The 19,435-nt window shown below is 35.8% G+C and overlaps 2 protein-coding genes across 4 annotated transcripts in view; both read right to left on the bottom strand.

Moving 5' to 3' along the window:
* The window catches only part of Phf14 (PHD finger protein 14), a 126,241-nt gene that overhangs the window by 33,025 nt on the left and 73,781 nt on the right, over positions 1–19,435 (bottom strand). The window contains exon 17 of one of the 3 annotated variants that reach the window (XM_041675456.1): positions 1,813–6,477. The exons of the other annotated variants lie outside the window; for them this stretch is intronic. Coding sequence (XP_041531390.1) covers positions 6,465–6,477 — 13 coding nt within the window. The 3' untranslated portion in view covers positions 1,813–6,464. Of the gene's footprint in view, positions 1–1,812; positions 6,478–19,435 lie in introns of those variants that run through there. 3 annotated transcript variants of the gene reach the window in all.
* On the bottom strand, positions 14,413–14,722 carry LOC121463324 (ATP synthase subunit e, mitochondrial). Its single transcript, XM_041675458.1, has one exon. The coding sequence runs from the start codon at positions 14,697–14,699 to the stop codon at positions 14,484–14,486; it is 216 nt and encodes a 71-aa protein (XP_041531392.1). The 5' UTR covers positions 14,700–14,722; the 3' UTR covers positions 14,413–14,483.

Here is a 19,435-nt window from a genome sequence, read left to right as displayed (position 1 = left end):
AATAAAATCATAATTTTAGGTTACTGGTAACAATTATAATCTAAACATCAGAGGTTACATCTAGCAGAATTTGCATTAACTAAAAGGCCATTGATAAATTTCAGAGATATCATTAAAATTCTCAAAACACAGAATATAGAAGACTAAAATAATAAGCTATACATCACATGCACACATGTCACTATAAAATATCAAAATTTAGAAACTAGCAAATTTTGGCTACATAGAAAATTCAAATATATTTAAAGCTCAAAAACTAAGTCTATAATGGTTATACCCTGAAAACTATAATAGGGTAAAAACAGTTACTTATTAATTTTACTTGGTTTCTATGTCTATTAAGTACTTGAAAACATTTCAATTGTAGCAATACACATACTTAATTTGTCAAGATAAATGAATAAAAATAAGTTTTCAAAGGAAGTTAATGACCCACAAAAGTATTGTGATATAACACAACATACTTTATTAAACAAAACAAATATGTATGTAATAAAACATTATTATACCAATAGCACATTCTAATAAAAAAGAAGACAGTACCTTAAACATGAAAAGAGAATATAAAACTAGCATATGAAGAATGTATCTTTAAATAAAATATAAACCCAACATTTAAAGTATGTTTAAAGCATCTAATAAATATTGTGAACATTAGACTACAGAGTATCCTAAAATTTACAGCTTAATGAAATGAAACAAAGCCAATTTATAATGTAAAACAAAAACTAATTACTTACGTACCTATGAAATACAACTTCCTACATACTACATTCATATTTGATATACAGATACTAATGACAGAGAAGCTCTATATGGTCTTTTACAAACTGATTTAGCAAAACATAGAGATTAAAGAAACACAGCTCTATTTGTATTAAAATACTTACTTAGCATTATGATTAAGTATAGCACCCTAGACAAAGCAGAGAAAATGATTGATCTTTATAAGTGCTAAGATCTACACAAGCATTAGGTTGGGTGTTGAGTGACCATTGACAATGCGGAAACAAACAAAAACATGTAACTGATTTATTTTCTCTTGTACCTAAAGGCAAGTCAGGCAAAGCGCTAAAGCAGTGGTTCTCAACCTGTGGGTCATGACCCCTTTACTAATCAAATGACCCTCTCACAGGGGTCGTCTACGACCACTGAAAAACACAGATATTTACATTATGACTCCTAACAGTAGCAAAACACAGTTATGAAGTAGCAACAAAAATAATTTTATGACTGGAGGTCACCACAACATGAAGAACTGTATTAAATGGTCACAGCATTAGGAAGGTTGAGGATTACTGCCCTAACGGATTTATTTGACTTTCTTAATTTCCAATTAATAAGTTCATTTGGGGCACACACTAAGTAACTACTTAAAAATAACTAGAGGAAATAAGTGAGTACATCTCCTAAGCAAACAGTCTAAGACTACATGACAAACTGGCCTTGGAAAGAACAAAATCTGTAGCTCAGACTTTAAAAGAAATGTCCTGTTGTAGGATCACACTGGTGTTGATCATTGTAGATATTTTTTTACCTTAATAACCACAGTACTCAGTGGTGTGGGAAGTTCTTCTGTATGTATGTTGCTTTTATTGGTTAATGAATAAAAAAGCAGCTTTTGGCCAATGACTTGGAAGAGTGGAGCTAGGCGGGAAAACTAAACTGAATGCTGGGAGAAAGACCTCGAAGTCAGGAGACACCATGCAGCCTCCAGAGGGGAAAGATTTGTGAGCTGCCAGTTGAAACCTTGCCAGTAGGCCACGACCCTCATGGTAAAATACAAAATAACAGAAAGAGGTTAACCAAAGATATAAGAGCTAGCTAGCAATATGCTTAAGTGATTGGCCAAGCAGTGATTCAAATAATAAAGTTTCTGTGTGATTATTTTGGGAGTCTGGGCGACTGGGAAATGAACAAGCAGCCTCCCCCAACAAGTCAGTATTCCTTTCTAGTCTATACATTGCTGGATAAAGAACTGTCTGTAAAACTACATAACATTACATTTTTCACTTAGAAATAAGAGTATAAAGAGAACAGATGGGGTGAGGAGTTCTGACTTTCCTATCCATTAGTTTTGAATATTAACACTGCTTAAATAAAACCTTTCTAGCAATTCAAACTCAAATCTAGCAACTACAATGATAGGTTATTTCAGTGAATAGTGACTAATCCTTTTGATTAAATGTCTTAATAGCTTGAATATATACTGAGGCCCCTTAAAAATTTTAAATAATATGAACAGTCACAAAACTCTTACATTCTATCAACAGTGTAAGACTTATAACTACAATATTTTATCCTTTATAACATTTAACAATTTTAGTGTAAGCCACTACACAAGCATTTTCTATACAAATTGACTAGAAAATGTATTTTAAATAATATTTCACAAATTTCAAACCAATGTGGAACACATGAACCTATTTCATTAATGCTACTGGGATTTCTCTCACAGACAACAGTGAAAGAGGGGGTGGTAGGATAGACTATAATTTTTCATTACAGGTGACTATAGACAAATTGAAACTATTTAGGAAAAGCCCAATTCAAGAACACTTAAAGAGTGGATTCAGTTCATTATCTATATCTGCTAACAGCCAGCTTGTAATTTTAAAAGTGAAATAAAAAATCAACAATAAAACTTAAAAATAGAACATGAAGCAAGGCAATTCCTATGAAAATACACAATAAGGCCAAGTATCTCTTCACAGCATGAGAGAATGATTCGACATTTCCATACCCGAAACACGTCTGCTCTATTCTTTAATAAACTGATCTACATCTGCTAATGCCCTTGAAAATATTTTAGCATTAGAACCTGCTGTGTTCAAGCGCCACAAAACTGTGTATTTCCCCATTCATAATTAACTAATTATACTCCAATCAATAGTGTAGATCCTGAGTCTCCGATGTAAATCAGGTAAATGAGATAATGGCTAGGGGTTGGCCTCATTTTAGTTACCCACCCCAGCGGGAATATTCAATTTCATTATAACTTATGTACCTGAACAGCAGTCAATCTCACTGCAGGTCTACACAACACCTTAGGGTAATCACTATAGGAAAGAAACCTACATTTTTTTAATAAAAAAAAAAATCACTTGTAAAACCAGTCTCTGATTTTTTTTTACAATCCTTACTGTTATCTAAATTTACGAAGCAATGGATCAGCCTATACGGATAAATTCTGCCTTCGTATATCTTGTCAATATCAGTCCATATGTTTCCACTAGTGAAAAATAATTTCAGAAGCTAAAAATATTTTGAAAACTGTTAATGTTCTAATATATTACAAAGTCCTGAATTCCTAAACAGATTTTGGTGAAGTATTTCCATTCTGTGAGTTAAGTAAAACATACCGATGATGTATGTGTTTATTTAACTTTGAGACCTTAGAAAGTGTTTCACTAAGAAATAGAATGTACAAACCGGGAAGTAGGGCAACAAAATAAATATTTTCTGTCAGACATCTATTTTTATGTCACATATAATAGTGGGTAAACATTCAGGAAACACAACTACAATGATACATAAGTGATGCATAAATATCCAAATTTATAACTCAAATATTATTTTCATATCCTACATAATCCTAACTCTTAAGAAAAAACAAAAAGCAAAAAGTCGATGATATTTTGGGCATACAGTATTGCTCTATTTGTGAAATAAATATTTAAATGAATTTTTAAAAATGAAGGAAGCTGCATCTTATGTGTTCGGGAAGAAATTGCTTTTCTACAAACCTTCTGTCTGGAAACAAATATTTTGAGAAATCTGAGCCCCTTAAAGACATCCACACTCATTATTAATCAATACTGAATATATGATTTTAAACAAATAACTACATTAATTGTTCTCAAAGTAATGTCCCTGACTAGTTTAATCAACATTATTTTGAACCTGTTACAAATTCATATTTTTGCATCTTATCAGAAAACTACAGGATTAAAAACTTCAGAGAGGCAGAGAGAACAGAAGTTCTGCTGGAACAGGAGGGCAAGGAGACAAAGTCTCAACACATGCTTTCTGTGATTCTGATTCATCACTACCATATCATCCGTTGTGTATTTAGAGGCATTTAATTTCCTTCCCAATACTGTGTAGGTAGATTGGTGTGTGTGTGTGTGTGTGTGTGTGTGTGTGTGTGTGTGTGTGTGTGTATGTACCTGTGGTGTGTGCTGGTCTGCCTTCCTGCTTCAGAATTGTCAACTATGTGTTTTGAGCTAAGGTCTCTCATTTGCCTGGTACTTGCCCAGTCTGCACAGTGGCTGACCAGTAAGCCACAGAGAACCTCCTGCCTCAGCACTCTCTAAGATTAGGAGAGTGAGCCAGGACACCTGGCTGTTCACTGAGTACTGGTCCTCATGCTTATACACATTTTACCAAGTAAGCATTCTCCCAGAGCCTTCCTGCTATTGCAATGCTTCTTCCAGTTCCTATTCTGTAGCAAATAACTGTCAAATACCTGAGCTGTCATCCTTTTACTCATATTTATGAGATATAAATCATTTTGAAATATTTTCTTAGATAAATAATAATTTTAACTTTAATAGCAATGGGCAAAAGTTAACTTTCTACTGTTTACTAAGGGAAACATTTCATTCTATTCTCTTCAGAAGATGGAGACTCTGAAGAATCTATCATGTTGGAACTGTGCAACGTCTATCTGTAACATGTGAAAAACATGTAACATGGGTTGTTTACCAAACTTGGAAGAGCAAATTATAGCACTGAAAACTAAAATTTGAAGACGGTAATTAGACATTTTACAGTTTAACCAATGTGAAAGGGCTTGTGGTTAACACTGTCATTGCAGCTACACTACCTATGATTTTTCAGGAAAATAAAAAAACCAGAAACCTGTAAGAGGGGGAAAAAAACGCTAAGTTAAAAAAATATCCATTAATGTTTTCTTGCCTTATACTAAAAGACAGTTGGGCTAAAGCCTAAAGCACAGTTCATTTGAAAAATGCTAATCTGCCACTGTCATTTTTTTATAAAATTTGCTGGAGTTCATCAACTTTTCCATAAATTAAGTTGGTTCTTCCTTATACTTAAAGAAAGCATAATGCTTTTCCTAAAGATTATGGATATTTTCTCCAGTGCCATAAGATCTGCTAATAAATAAATAGCATATTTATATATTATTTCCTACATGTGCAATAAACATTTTATCCAATTATATGGTTCCTATTACTACAGATTAGTAGAGACACTGACTTTATATTACACATACATTGGCTAGCTACAGCATTGATTATTCTATTCCTACAGTTTAAACTATTCCAAATGCCCGAAACCTGGAAAGATCCAAACCCACAATGATAAATAATGGAATTCCAAGAGACAATTTGACAATTTACACGTGTATGTACATTTCAATTTCAGCAGTCTCTTCTAAATCAGTTCAAGATTTAGTGGTACAATATTCAAAGTATTTCTGCCGTTGACTGAGAACTGGACCAGTAAAGCATGAAGATCAAAGGTAAGCTCAGTACACCTCTGAGGAGACACAGGTGCTGTGAAGATCTCTCAGCATGCGGGTTGTATAGTCAACAAGCTCTGTATCTCCCTCATTTCACAGCTTCGCATTTGAGTTCAAAAAAGTAAAACTATATGGAGCACACAGAGTTCGTATCAAATAAAACAATAAGGAATGAATGTGGTAACTTCTGAGAAGAGTACCTACAGACTAACACAGATAGTATAGTACGTTTACTTGAGCTTAAGTTCTAGTTATAAAACGTCCATGCTAATAGCAAGTGCTTTCGTACTACTCAACAGCAGAAAGTCGTACTCTTCACCAGTCTTTCACTTTTGTGGAATATCACAAATAGGAATAATATTAAATTTGAATCTAGAGTTGTTCTCATTGCAGAATTTCTTTCATGTGTGAATACATGAAGAAAATAAGTTGATACAGACTTGCAGATGAGTGGCAAGCATTGTCCTTTTACAAACAAATAACGGAGATAATTGTTCAAGCACAGGGAAGCACAGAGCATGTAAGTCCCACTGGCTTCCTTCAGTCTTCATTGAGTCCAAATACTGTATCGTCGTGTGCCAAAGAAGCAAGAGGGAAAGACATTTACCCACTAAAACAATTTTGACATTACCCATCACATTTAATAATGTGTACACCAACTGTTTCTGAGTATTGTTACAAAAAAAAAAGAAAATAGGAAAGAAAAGAAAAGAAGGGGAGAAAGAAGAAAATAGAAAAAAATCCACAGGCAATTACCTGCCTTGTCTACCCATATAACAGACCAATCAATTACATTCTATCCAAACCTGACAAGCAAAAGCACTTTTTTGCAGTGATAAGCTTATGGGAAGGACAAGATAGCTGTTCTCCTTTAGTTATATGCTCTATTGAGAGTTTTATCCACATTTTTTAAATCACACTTATAAAAGAGGTTTCCGGGATTGCCTCCGAGGATGAGCTGTGGCAGAGTTGGGTCTCATGAAGGGTATCTACACAGTAAAGTGATAAGAAAACAGCATTAACATTTAAAGATCACAGCAGCTCTGCACTATGTCCTATGAAACATGCTAATAACACCACAGTAGATTCAAATAACAAAGAGACAGAAATCCTCACTCTAAATACCATGTCTTGGGCAGGTTCTCACTGATTACAAGTGAGAATTTTATCTCTTGAACACTGAGTTGCCTCTTCTTGTGCTACTGGTAAGAGTTATGATTATCAAAATAAATCTACTGTATAAAAGAATGGCTTAAACATAAAGGAAAATGTATTTAATCAATTACTATATTTAAAAATAGCAGTGTGCTGCTTACATCCCTGAGAATGGCAATTTTACAATGCCTGGGGAAACATGCAACTACATCTCATCCCTCCACTGGCTTCCTTGGAAAAAGACTATTAAAAATGCATGGCTAACATTATTTGCAAACTTTCTGTCTTGATTTTGAGGGGAGAAATCTTAAGGGCTTAGAGGTTAGAAGTGATGATATTTTTTAACAATGGTAGAAACAGAAGTTTACCATTTCTTCACATATTTAGAACTGTATAGATGACACAAAATTGCTAAATAGTTACACATCATAAAAGGCTCATTTTCATTTAACCATTAGAAGGATGTGTTTAATGCTTCTAAGTTCCACTGAGAAACAAGAAAGTGAAAAGAGGCACATGGAGAAATAAAGCAGTGCTGAGGAGAGCTACCAAGCCAAACTCACCAGAGACAAAGAAAGTGAAAACAAAACTCCTTCTACAAGGAAAGGAATATAATGGGAAACAATGCTAAGAGAAATTCTGTACTTATCAACATATGGGAAGCGATAGCAAGAGCTGGACTCTGGCCAAAGAGAAAATCCTGTCTCCAAGTGAAGGGCACACTGGGAACCTGGTGGCTACTTTGTTTGAACATTAAGCAGTACTGGGAAAATACATTCTAGTGGAAGTAACCATTCATAATGTAAATATATATAACTCTCAACTATGCGCAAAATAATGGCAACTAACAGTTAACTGAAAAGAAATCGATAACTACTTGTGATAGTCCTTTGAATATGGATACATAACACATCAAGGAAATCCAGTTAAAACTCTAATTCAATTCGAGTTTAATATTAGCTGTGGGAAAACCAAATGTTAATCCAAATATTCCCTTTAATACTACATTTCATCTAATATTTTAAGTCTAAATGCCAGAATAAGTAGTGTAACTTGTCTTCAGCACTAATAAGTCAAGATAAAAGACTAATGTTTTATATCAAAGATCATGTTTTACCCAGAAGCTACTTTACTTGTAATTAGTAAGTTTCCTTTGAAATCAACATAGCAATTTTGTTGTTGTTTTTCGAGACAGGTTTTCTCTGTAGCTTTGGAGACTGTCCTGGATCTAGCTCTTGTAGTCCAAGCTGGCCTCAAACTCAAAGAGATCTGCCTGCCTCTGCCTTTCGAGTGCTGGGATTAAAGGCACGCACCACGCTCAGCAGAAAAAATATTCTTAAAGAATTCCACTGGTGGATGAACCGCAAACTATAAATGTGTTCTGCAGTTTGTATTAGCTCTGGTAGCATAAGAAGTATCCACCATGCTTGGCTAAGTCACAGATGATAATTAAGATGCTTATATACAATATGCACTTCAGTCATACTCTAAGTATGTGATCTTAGGTAGATTCTTCATTTCTTCACTCACAGAATAGGAATGAAAGTAGTTTCTATCTTCTATCTGTATCATATATATGGTTGCTGTGAAGATTCAAAGAGATATGAAAAGTACTAGCAACATGACAGGAACACAATGAGTTCGGGAACTGGCATAAAAACCAGCAGACCTGTCAAACACTACAAACCTGCTTCTGGAAAAGAAGTTTTAATATATAACAATTCATACATTGTACTTTTACTATATACTTGGATTAATCCAATTTCACACTGTTTGTTCCTTCCATGGCACAAATCACTTATATCTAAAAGAAGGTATGCCCATCCCAAGTCTTACAAGATCTGATGGGCACAGTCCATGCAGAGAACAGAGTCATGGACAGAGAATCTATATGGAATTATTATAATTTCCAGGTCAAACATATTTGGAAGGAACATTCCTTTATACCTTTACAATATATCATTTTCTCGAAAGCACAATTCTCCCTCAACCCCACCGAGTGCCTTCTCCTTTGGTCACATTCCTTTCACCTCTTGCATGATTAATATGATGTACTTTATGCAGCAAAACACAAAACCAATAGAAATTAAAACTCATGCTATATGAATAACATAAAATAGATTATTAAATTTTTATAAATGAAATAAATAAAACCAAGAGAACGATGTAGTTGGGTTCTAATACTACAAGGTAGACAATACTTATTTCAGGGTTCTGATGACTGATGGTTTTAAGACCTGGTGGCTCACTTGGAAAGAAACTGTCCACTCTGACTAAGCTGTTTCACACAGAGGTTTGAATACCCTTCTCTAACAGTTTGTTTTCTCATGCTTAGTCAATGCTGGGAGACAATGCAAGTCCTAAATGAATGGTGAGGCTATACACGTCCAGATTCTTTGCAGACCTGGATATTATTTCATTTTTGAATCTCTAAATTATAAATGTTTCAAAGTTTGAAAATAAGAAGGTTGAAACTTTCATTGTGCAGATGAGAAAATGACTAGAAGTAACTGAATTCAAGGTCATGAACCTTGTCAGTAACAGAACTGATTAGAGATTCCATTCTGCATGTTTGAATATGTCTTGAGACGACAGAGTTTCTCATTAAACCTGTTGTTCACTTATTCATACAAGCTGGCTGGCCAGGAAGTGCCTGGCCGGCCCTGTTTCTGGCTTCTGGGGCTCATATCACAGGCACACCCCACCACACTAGTTTGTGTATGGGTGCTGAGGACTGGAACTCAGGTTCTGATCCTTACATAAGAAGCATTTTACTGAGATCTCTCCAGACCTAAGGAGAACCACATTTGCTATATGATTCATATAGTCATTGATATATGTAATATATAATAGTCTTGTATAAGTTAACAATATAAATATACCACAAATAAAAATAAGTTTACAATTCAAAATCAATCTCATTGAATAGATGAATAAATGAATAAAACAAATATTTCACTGTTAAATGTGCCTGAAAACAATATTTTTTCCTATTTACAATTTATCCCAGGAATAACATATTTCACTAGTAAAGCTATTATGTGTATGTAAGCCATATACAAGCTTCTGTGATTTTCATATGTGCCTGCTTTACCATCACTTCATACAATCATGAAAAATTAGATATAAATATTGGTAAATTAAAAATATGGGCCACACAAATTTACCTAAAGGTTTAGATTTCCTGTATAATTTAAATTTATACTGGAATCATTAAAACGATAAAAGAGTATATAACAAAATTAAGTAATACTGTAAATATTACATACATAACGAAGTAGGTTAACCCTGTATGTGTCTAACAATATTCAAATTCAAACCAAATTCAAGTCAATTAGGAGCATTAGAAGGGAAAGACATGGTAAGTAAACATTTTGCTTTTAGCTCAAATGTTTTTAAAAGCCTTAAAAGAGCAATGCAGTGGCAGCTTTCATAGCCAACTGCGAATGTCTGGAACTGGAACAGCCCTTTCCTAATCTTACTAACAGAAACATACCCTTTAAAAATTACTTTTAAGTGTAAGGATTCCTTTAGGAAATTCCGCTGACTTCCTAACTCCTTCTTCAGAATCTAGCCCTTTCATGATGCACCACTAAACATAACTTTAATTCTAAAGATGCTGACTTTAAATCAAAAAGCATTACTTTCCACAAAGCAAGGCGGATTAAAAGCAACAAAGAAAAATTCCTAGTGGAAGGGATGTTGAAAAACTGAGCAATGAAAAGAACCCACTACTAAACTTTGCACTCTTCTGTGCTATAAGCTTTCTTTTGTTCTAAATTGTCCAATAAACATTCAAGGAGCTTAGGAATAACGACATTTAGAGAGTACAGTGAAGAACTGCTGGTCTGGTGAGGGATGGCAAAGGAGACCACATGACCTATCTGCACAGCAGCTAAGACACTTGGGAAATTTCCTCAATAATTCCAATACACAGAACTTAAATCCTGAATATTTTATTGGGCAAAAGAAAGGCCCAGAGGTTATAGGAAATGGTATCCCAGAGTCACTGAACTCGGGCAAAGACTAGCCGTCAGAATGGAAGTGTTCTCCATACTGACAGCCCAAACTGACCAACAGTAAATGATAGTCCCCTCCCCCAACATCTCAGTCAGCATTGCTGTCAGCTGTTTGCTACTCTTGACTATTTTCACTGGAATAAGAGGAAATATCAAAGGGCTTTTAATTTGCTTTTTCCCTAATTACTAAGTATGTTCAACATTTTCTGAGATGTTCTAGCCATCTTTATTTCTTTTTAGAGAACTGTCTGTTCAAATCCAAAGACCACTTTTTAGTTGGGTCACTGGATTCTTTGACTCCTTGTTTTTGTTTCTCTTTCTTTTTTTCTCCCTTCCTCCCTTCCTTCTCTCCTCCCGCTCTTCCTTCCTTCCTTCCCTTCCCTTCCTTCCCTCCCTCTTTCAATCCCTCCCTCCCTTCCATTTGTTTCTCTTATTTTTTTTTTTAGTACTTTGTGTATTCTGAATATAGGTCCTCTATCAGATGTGCAGCTGGCAAAAATTCTTGCCCACTCTGTGGACTTCGTCTTCACTTGCTGTACAGAAACTCTTCAGTTTTCTGAGGTGCCATTTGTGAACTGTTGGTCTTAATTCTGGGGTGAATGGAATTCTATTCAAAAGTCCTTTCTCCACATCTATATTTTGTAGGGTACTGCTTATGTTTTCTTCTACCGATTTCAGCACTTCGGGTTTCACCTAACGTCTTTGATCCATTTGGAGTTTATTATTATACATGATACTAGATACAGGTCTAACTTTGTTCGTCTATACATGGACATCCAGCACCATTTGGTCAAGATGTTGTTTTCTCCAGTGTTCAGTCACTATGAAAATCAGTGTGCAGAATTATCAGATAAAGTAGATACGATCTTTCATGTGAGTCACATACATCACTCCTTGACATATGTCCAAATAACTTGCCATCCTACTTCACAGATAACTGCTGTAGCCATATGTTCATTGCTATTTTATTCAAAATATTAAAGAAATGAAAACAACTAAATATCTTTCAATAAATGAATAATGAAAATATGGTACATATATACAACAGAATTGCACAAACCTCTAAAGACAATGAAATCATGAAAATAGCAGATAAGCAAATGGAGCTAGAAAAAGTTATACTACATAACACAGACCTTGAAAGACAAACGCCATATATTCTCTCTTATTTGTGGATCCTTGATGTAAATCTTTAGGTAAACATATATAACCTGTAACAACTGCAGAATCCAGGAAAATATAAAGGTCCTTTGAGGTGGATAGAATAACACTACTAAAGACACAAAGTTGGACACAATGCTATGAGAAGGAATGGCAAAAACTCGAGGAGCAGATTTTAATTAAGGGAGGGCAGCATGAATAGACAGAGGAGGAGGAGATATCACATCAAGGAAGGTTTAAAAAAGAAATATATAATTATATATTATTATATTACTATATTTATATTATTTTGTATTTATTTAAAATACATAATATATATTAATATATACAAGATTGAGTGTAAACACACATATAGCTTAAAAGAATTTATGATACATGCAGTGAATATTAAAAACAAATTCTTCTCCAAATACTAGTAACACACAGATGTATGTACATATATTGTATATATTGTGTAAATTTATGTATACATATATGTGTATTATATATATATACACACACACACACAAATATTCATTGCATTTTTGATAGTTTGAACAAAACTTTAAAACATGTTTCTACTCATTGCTTTTAAATAATTTATCAGTTTTAGGAATTTCTAGGTAGAAGTTTTAAGAGCAGCTCAACAGAATAAAGGCAATTTATACCAAAGCTGTAGCCAACGAGTTAAATGGAGAGAAGCTCAAAGCATTCACTAAAATTGGGCACAACACAAGATTGTGCACTCTCGCCATATCTACTCAACATAGTACTTGAAGTATTAGCTACAGCAACAAGATAACTAAAAGAGATCAAGGGCTATCAACTGAAAGAAGGAAGTCAAAGATTGGTATTTGCAGATGACATGCAGCATATATCAGTAACCCTAAACCTTCCATCTGGAAACTCCTACAGCTGAAAAACACTTTTAGCAAAGTTTCTGAATATAAAATTTTCTCACAAAACTCAGTAGCCCTCCTGTATACACATGACAAATGGACTGAAAAAAAATTGGGGAAATAACACTTTTCACAATAGCGTCAGATAATATAAAATAACATCTGATAATTCTAATCAAACAAGTCAAATACTTAGAACGTTAAAAAAAAGTAAGAGAGTAAAGAAAGAATATGAAGAAGAGATCAAAAGAGGGAAAGAACTCTCACGGACATTCATCAGTAAGATTGGTATAGTAAAACTGGCCAGCCTAACAAAAACAATCTACAGGTTTAATACAATCCCCATCAAAATTCCAACACAATTTTTATATATCTTGAAGAGAAAATCTTCAGTTTTAAATGGAGACAAACACCACACATATATACACACACAAAACAGGATAGCTAAAACAATTTCAAATAATAAAAGAACTGCTGGTGGTCTCACCATCCCAAATGGAGTAATAGTAATAAAAACATAATAGTATTGGTACAAAACAAACACATTGTTCAATAAAGTTGAAATGAAGACCTAGACATAAACCCACATACCTGTAGACAGCTAATTTTTGCCAGAAATACACACTAGAAAAAAGGATAGCATCTTTAAAATTGGTGCTTGCCAATCTAGATGGCTTGCATGTAGGAGAATTCAAATAGATCCATACTTATCAACCTGCACAAAACTCAACTCCAAATGGATCAGGGACCTCTACATAAAACAGATACATTGAAGCAGATAGAAAAGAAAGTGGGGAACAACCCTTAACTCACTGGCACAGGAAAAGATTTTCTGAAAAGTACACTGCTACCACAGGTACTAAGAACAATTAATAAACAGACTTCCAAAAGCTGGAAAGCTGAAGCAAGCCAAAGGACACCTTCATTTGTACAAAGAGGCAGCCTATAGAATGAGAAAAGATTTTTACTAACTATACATGCAATAGAGAGCTAATATCCAAAATATATAAAGAACTCAAGGGCCCTCACAAGAAAAACCAACAGAAACTAACAAATTCAAGAAGCGTCCATACCTTCTTCATGGATATTGACCACCATGGCCTTTATCATCAGTGACTACTACCAAATGTATTTTCGCCTACCTTCCAAAGTCCTTTTAAAGGTAATGGGTGTCTGATGTTTCTACTTTGAGGAAAGATGGGACTGCTTTTTGTTGTTGTTGTTTTCTGGTGTGCAAAGGCTTTAATGAAGTACTCTGCTCCGAGCGCTGGAGAGAGCACAGCAAATCTGCCGTGTCCTAGGAGCTCTAGTGGGTTGCTGTAGTGCTTCTATTAACATACGGCAGACTTGATAAGTAAACCTTTATCTATTAATATTTTAGATACATGGAGTTTTACACAGCCACTTAAAAATGATTTAAGTTTTTACAGAAAATATGATGACCAACTGGCAACCCTGTTTGTAATGGTTTCAGAAAATTAAACCATGATTTTTAGAATTTATTATCTCTTCTTCAGACAGTACCTTGTTTTAGTTACACAAATTCATTATTATATTTAAATTTATCCTTGACAACTGTATCCTAATATTTAACCAAAGTTTCTTTTATTTTACCCATACTTTAGTTCTTTGATAAAAGAAATAAAAAAGGTTTATGAAAATATTTAAAGTTTAATGACCTAGTTTTTTTCTACCTTTTTTAAATACTGTATTTTTTTTTTTTCACATGACAAAGCTTTTATTCATTCTCAGCGACTTAAGAAAGGCAAGCTCACTGGCGCTTCACTTGAGTATGCTGTCATCTTGAGCTTCTGCCCGTTCTCTTTCAATCCGTTTCAGCTCATCTAGTCTCTTCTTCTCCTCCGCAGCCACCCTCCTCTCCTCCTCTGCCCGGGGCTTTAGGTAACTATAGCGCTTGGCACCGTAGGCCATGCCGAGGACCAGGGCTGAGTATCGGCCGAGCTTGATGAGCGGAGAGACCTGAACTGGGGGCACCATCTTGTCTGTGACCTTCGCGCCGGAACTAAATACTGTATTTTTATATTTCCATATTTCTAAAATACTTGAGACATTTCATCTTAAAAACTATGGTAAATTGAAGAGAGGTAAGTTAAAGAGGCTGGTGAGAGAAGTCTTTCTGTCTATGTGTTGATTTTATTGGTTAATGAATAAAGAAAACTGGCTTGGCCTATAGCATGGGAAGAAAAAGGTGGAGTAGGAAGGAGCCATGGAGCCGCTGGAGACAGACACTGAGAATTTTACCTGGTAAGCCACAGCCACGTAGCGATATACAGATTAATAGAAATGGGTTAAATTAATATAAAGTTAGCCAATAAGAAGCTAAAGCTAAGGGGTCAAGCAGTGATATAATTAATATAGTTTCTGTATATTTTGGATCTAAGCTAGACAGGCGGCTGGGAATCAACAAGTGGTCTCTCTTCCCCAACAAGAGGCTCACAACTACACTACTGAAATTATAACCTTAAGATTTTAATGTGCAGTCATTCAGGTACTTATTGTGTGTGTAAATCATTTTAAGTGCTAAGTTAATGCACAATGTCAAGGATAATAAGTGTGACATAGTCTGTAAGTCACAACCAGTTGAGCTCTATGATAACTGACTGATAAACTACAAGGAAGCAATTCTTTAAATATATTCTCTACAAAGAACATCACAGGGAAGAGGTTTGCTTCAAATGAAATTGTCAGGGTATCCCTATAATGGCTCAGTGAATCAGATCAACACATCTGAAGACAAAAGGCAGCCTAGGCACGATGGAATCAATAGGATTCAGTCACTTTCTACCAATTACATAAATCACTCCCTCTCCTTCACTTACTGAAATCTTTACACTCACTGCTCTCTTTTCTTGCTATTTTGTCTTGCTGATTACTAAAGAGTCACTAAGTTGCCTGGCTTTATCAAGGGCCTTGTTGTATCATGGTCTGCATGTATTCTAATGCAGATTTAAAAGAACCACCACATGAAGTTGGGAAGTAAAAGGTTACACAGAAAGGAGAGGGGAGAAGCTGGAGGGAGGGAAGAGGTGAATTTTATCAAAACAAGTATGCACGAATGAAATTATCAACAATTAAAAACATGTGGTTTACTCAAGGCAAAATGAATTATAAAAGCAAACAAACATGGAGAATGACATATTACGCAGGCAAGTGCATGTGAATATACACACACAGATATATGCATAAGCCATGAACACAAAACAAATTGTATCAATCAAACACCTAATTAACTTCTTTTATTCAGAACACTCTTGACTTGTGATAACTTTCCATCTTCCTGGAAACGCATACAGAGTTCTACTCTTCTGAAACACCTTGCTCCATTCTTTCCTCATATCTCACAATTATCTATTCTTTTTACAGCCCCTTTCATTTTGCACTGGTCATCAATTACTAGGTAACTCTATATAATTCACACACACATCCACACATACTCATATATTTGAGGAAATAGAATTTATTTTTCTAAATTCGTTTAGCTTTCTGACTTTCATATAGTGGACTGATAGAATTCAAGAACTCTGAAGGCTCGGAGGGAGGATGGGAGGTGAGAGTACACATGAGTGAGCTTGAAGGGAAAGCAGAACATGACGAAATAACAGAACGAAAATTGGAGTTTTCTTTTTGTAAACTAGCACGTAAGGCTATTAAATCAGGTTTGGTGTTTCTTTTTGTTTGTTTGCTTGTTTTTTGATTTGGAGTCTGCTGTAGCCCAGGCCAGCCCCAATTTTGCAATATAATCAGCATTACTATAAGGTCCCAATTCTCCTGCCTTTACCACTTAAATGCTGAGATTATGGGCATGTGGCACCATGCCTGGATTATGTAGTGCTAGTGACAAAACCTATGGCCTAGGGCATACTACTCAAACACTCTACGACTGAGCTAATGCTACAGGTCTCTAGGAAGGTAATTTTGAACAAGATATATTTTAAGAGGTTCTCATCTTCCCCACCCCTACAACTCAAAACCGCCTTGTCACTTCTGTGAGGCTCTTTTATTACTGTTTCATGACACACGTGTCCTTTTGCTACCTCTGTCTTTCCTCATGACTTCCTTATTACCGTCTCTTGGCCTTCTTTTAGTTACTTAGGCTTTACCCACATTTACACATGCACGCACGCGCACACACACACACACACACACACACACACACACACTTTAGAGACTAGAATCCACATGTAAGAGAAACGAAAAACTGTCTTGGGTTTAGGTTGTCTCACTTAATTTTTGAACAGAAACGCCGAATACTTCAAAGATGAAGGAGTGAAATGGCTAAGCCCAAAGAGGGGAATCCTAACAGTTTGGTGAAACTGCGAGCGATTTAGAAAGAAACCCAAGCTACATATTCAGGTAGGCATGGCTGAGTATACTGTTGTCTGAAACTGTCTTTTTGAACTCCAGTTACTCCTGGTATTTGTGGCAAAGAAGAATAACTAAACATCAAAAAGGTTCGGGAATGCTCTAATGAATGAAAAGGGGAAAATACATCTTAGAATGCATATTACCTATAAACAATTCAAGGTGAACAGAGAAAAATATGAAAAGGAAATCCATGAACTCACTGTGCTAAATTAGGGCATACAAAATAAAATGGAATTAATTTTATTTCGTGCCTTTCCTTTTTGTTTAGTTAAATTTATTTCGTCAGTGTGTTGACCAGTATTAAAACAACTTGATATAAGCTAGTCTTCAGAGAAGAGAGTGTCAACTGAGAAATATCTCCATGAGACTGGGTCGCAGGCATGCCTATAGGGCATTTTCTTAGTGAGTGATTGTGGGACCAGGGTTGGTGGTCCTGAGCTATTTAAGGAAGGAGGTAGAACACGCCAGGGGGAGCAAACCAGAGAGTCCCCCAAGATTCCTGCCCTGCTTGAGTTCCTGCCCTCACTGCTTTTGATGAACTTAGTGAAATAAATCCTTCCTCCCCACGTTGCTTTTGTTCACGGTGTTTCATCACAACAGTAACAATTCTAAGATAAACTGGTACCAGGATTATAGGACACTATTTTGACAGACCTGACCATGTTGTTTTGGGGAGGATTGTGGAAGGATTTTGGAACTCTGGACTAGAAAAACCATCGAGTGTTCTGAGCTCAGTGGGCTGTTCTGTACGAGTTTAGAAGATAAGACTGCTGAGAGCACCTTAAAGATTCTACCAGGGATGTTTGCTATTCTGAGTGGAGAATCTGTGGTTTGCTCAGTTGGGAAGAACCTTGTGACTCTATGGGACACCAGAACCACTGAAGTGAAACCTTGCCTTTGCTGGGACAACTGATCTTGCTCAGCTGGAGCGAAGAAATCAGCACTGAAGAAGAAAAAAGTACCATGGATTTCCCTGGGAAGGAGAAATAGAGAAGAACTCCTGGGTGAAATGGGGGCAGGGTGGGCAGATGGGAACTTGAGGGAGTGGGTTGGGCTGGCTGGGCATGGAGGTGGGTTGAGAGCTGGATGGAGGAGGAGAGTAAGAAAAGAGGCATCTTGATAGTGAGACCATTTTGGGGTTCGGGAGAAACCTGGTGCCAGGGAAACTCCCAGGAACCCACAAGGATGGCCCCAGTTAATACTCTTAGCAAAAGTGGAGAGGGTGCCTGAACTAGCCATCTCCTGTAATCAAACTGGTGACTACCCTAATTGTTACCAGAGAGCCTTTATCCAGTAACTAAAAGAAGCAGATGCAGAGATCCACAGCCAAGCACAGGGCCATTCCTCATGGAGACCTCCTGTAGAAGGGGAGGCAGGATTGCCTAAGTGGGCGATGGGGGTAGGGGGTGTCAAGGTTATGATGAAGGAACCCACAGAGACAGCTGACCTGAGCTCCTGGGAACACATATTTCTACAACTATGACACTTGGTACCATTAATTTCCATGTGCTTGTCTGGGTTTTCAAGCCAGAGTGATAAACCTTAGTCCAGATGACCATCAGTTCTCTACAGTTTCCTAGGCAATGATTTCTAACCGTCACAGCATCACTCCTATGAGAAACAGTTAAAAATAGCTAGTCTTTTAATGAAGAGACTGAATAAATGTAGATTATATGTAGATTATAAGGCTGCTTAGGAATTTTCTGTTTTTTTCTTCACAGCACTCCAGTGTGTCTGCTCAGCACCGAGGGCACAGTGAATTCACATCACTAACAGGTGCTTATGTAATCTGTAGTTGAAGCTATAGAGTTTCATAAAGCTACACTACATAATATCTTAGTTTTATATAGACAACAGTTTGAATGAAATTAAAGAAGATGATGAGTTTCTAAACAAAACCTAAGTCCTTCCATTAAGACATTTGGGAGAAAAAGCAATAGTTAATGTTCATCAGCAAACAGAATCTAATTCCACCAGAGTTCTTAGGGAAAAAAATGAAGTTTCTTGCTGAAATCTTTGTTAGAGGAAAAGAAAGAACGGGTAGCATTGTAGCTAAGACACTCCAACTTTCACAAAGTACTATTACTATAACATTCTATGGGCAAAAAGATAAAAGAATGTTCAGTTAATCTGATGCACTGTTTTCATAAAAGGAGACACTAAAATTATGCACATATGACAAACTCTCTCTTTTTTTTAAGTAGTTATGTGATGGGGCACACAATGAGGTTTTCCATATCAACAACAAACAAAAATGTGAGGCAAGTGCCTTACAAACTGCAGTCTGTCGAGTTAATCCATCCAGTTATATCTGCTCTGCTTCCATAGGTATAAGTTAGCTCTGTCCT

Source organism: Microtus oregoni, unplaced genomic scaffold, assembly GCF_018167655.1.
Source record: "Microtus oregoni isolate MIOR12 unplaced genomic scaffold, Mior012 000026F_ref0000081, whole genome shotgun sequence".
Classification (NCBI taxonomy): Eukaryota; Metazoa; Chordata; class Mammalia; order Rodentia; family Cricetidae; genus Microtus; species Microtus oregoni.
The sequence above is the reverse complement of the archived record's forward strand: the minus strand, read 5'-3'. Positions and strand labels throughout refer to the sequence as shown.

What these genes read in the sequence shown, in the direction of transcription:
- LOC121463324 (XM_041675458.1), bottom strand. Translation starts at nt 14,699, where the DNA reads ATGGTGCCCCCAGTTCAGGTCTCTCCGCTCATCAAGCTCGGCCGATAC.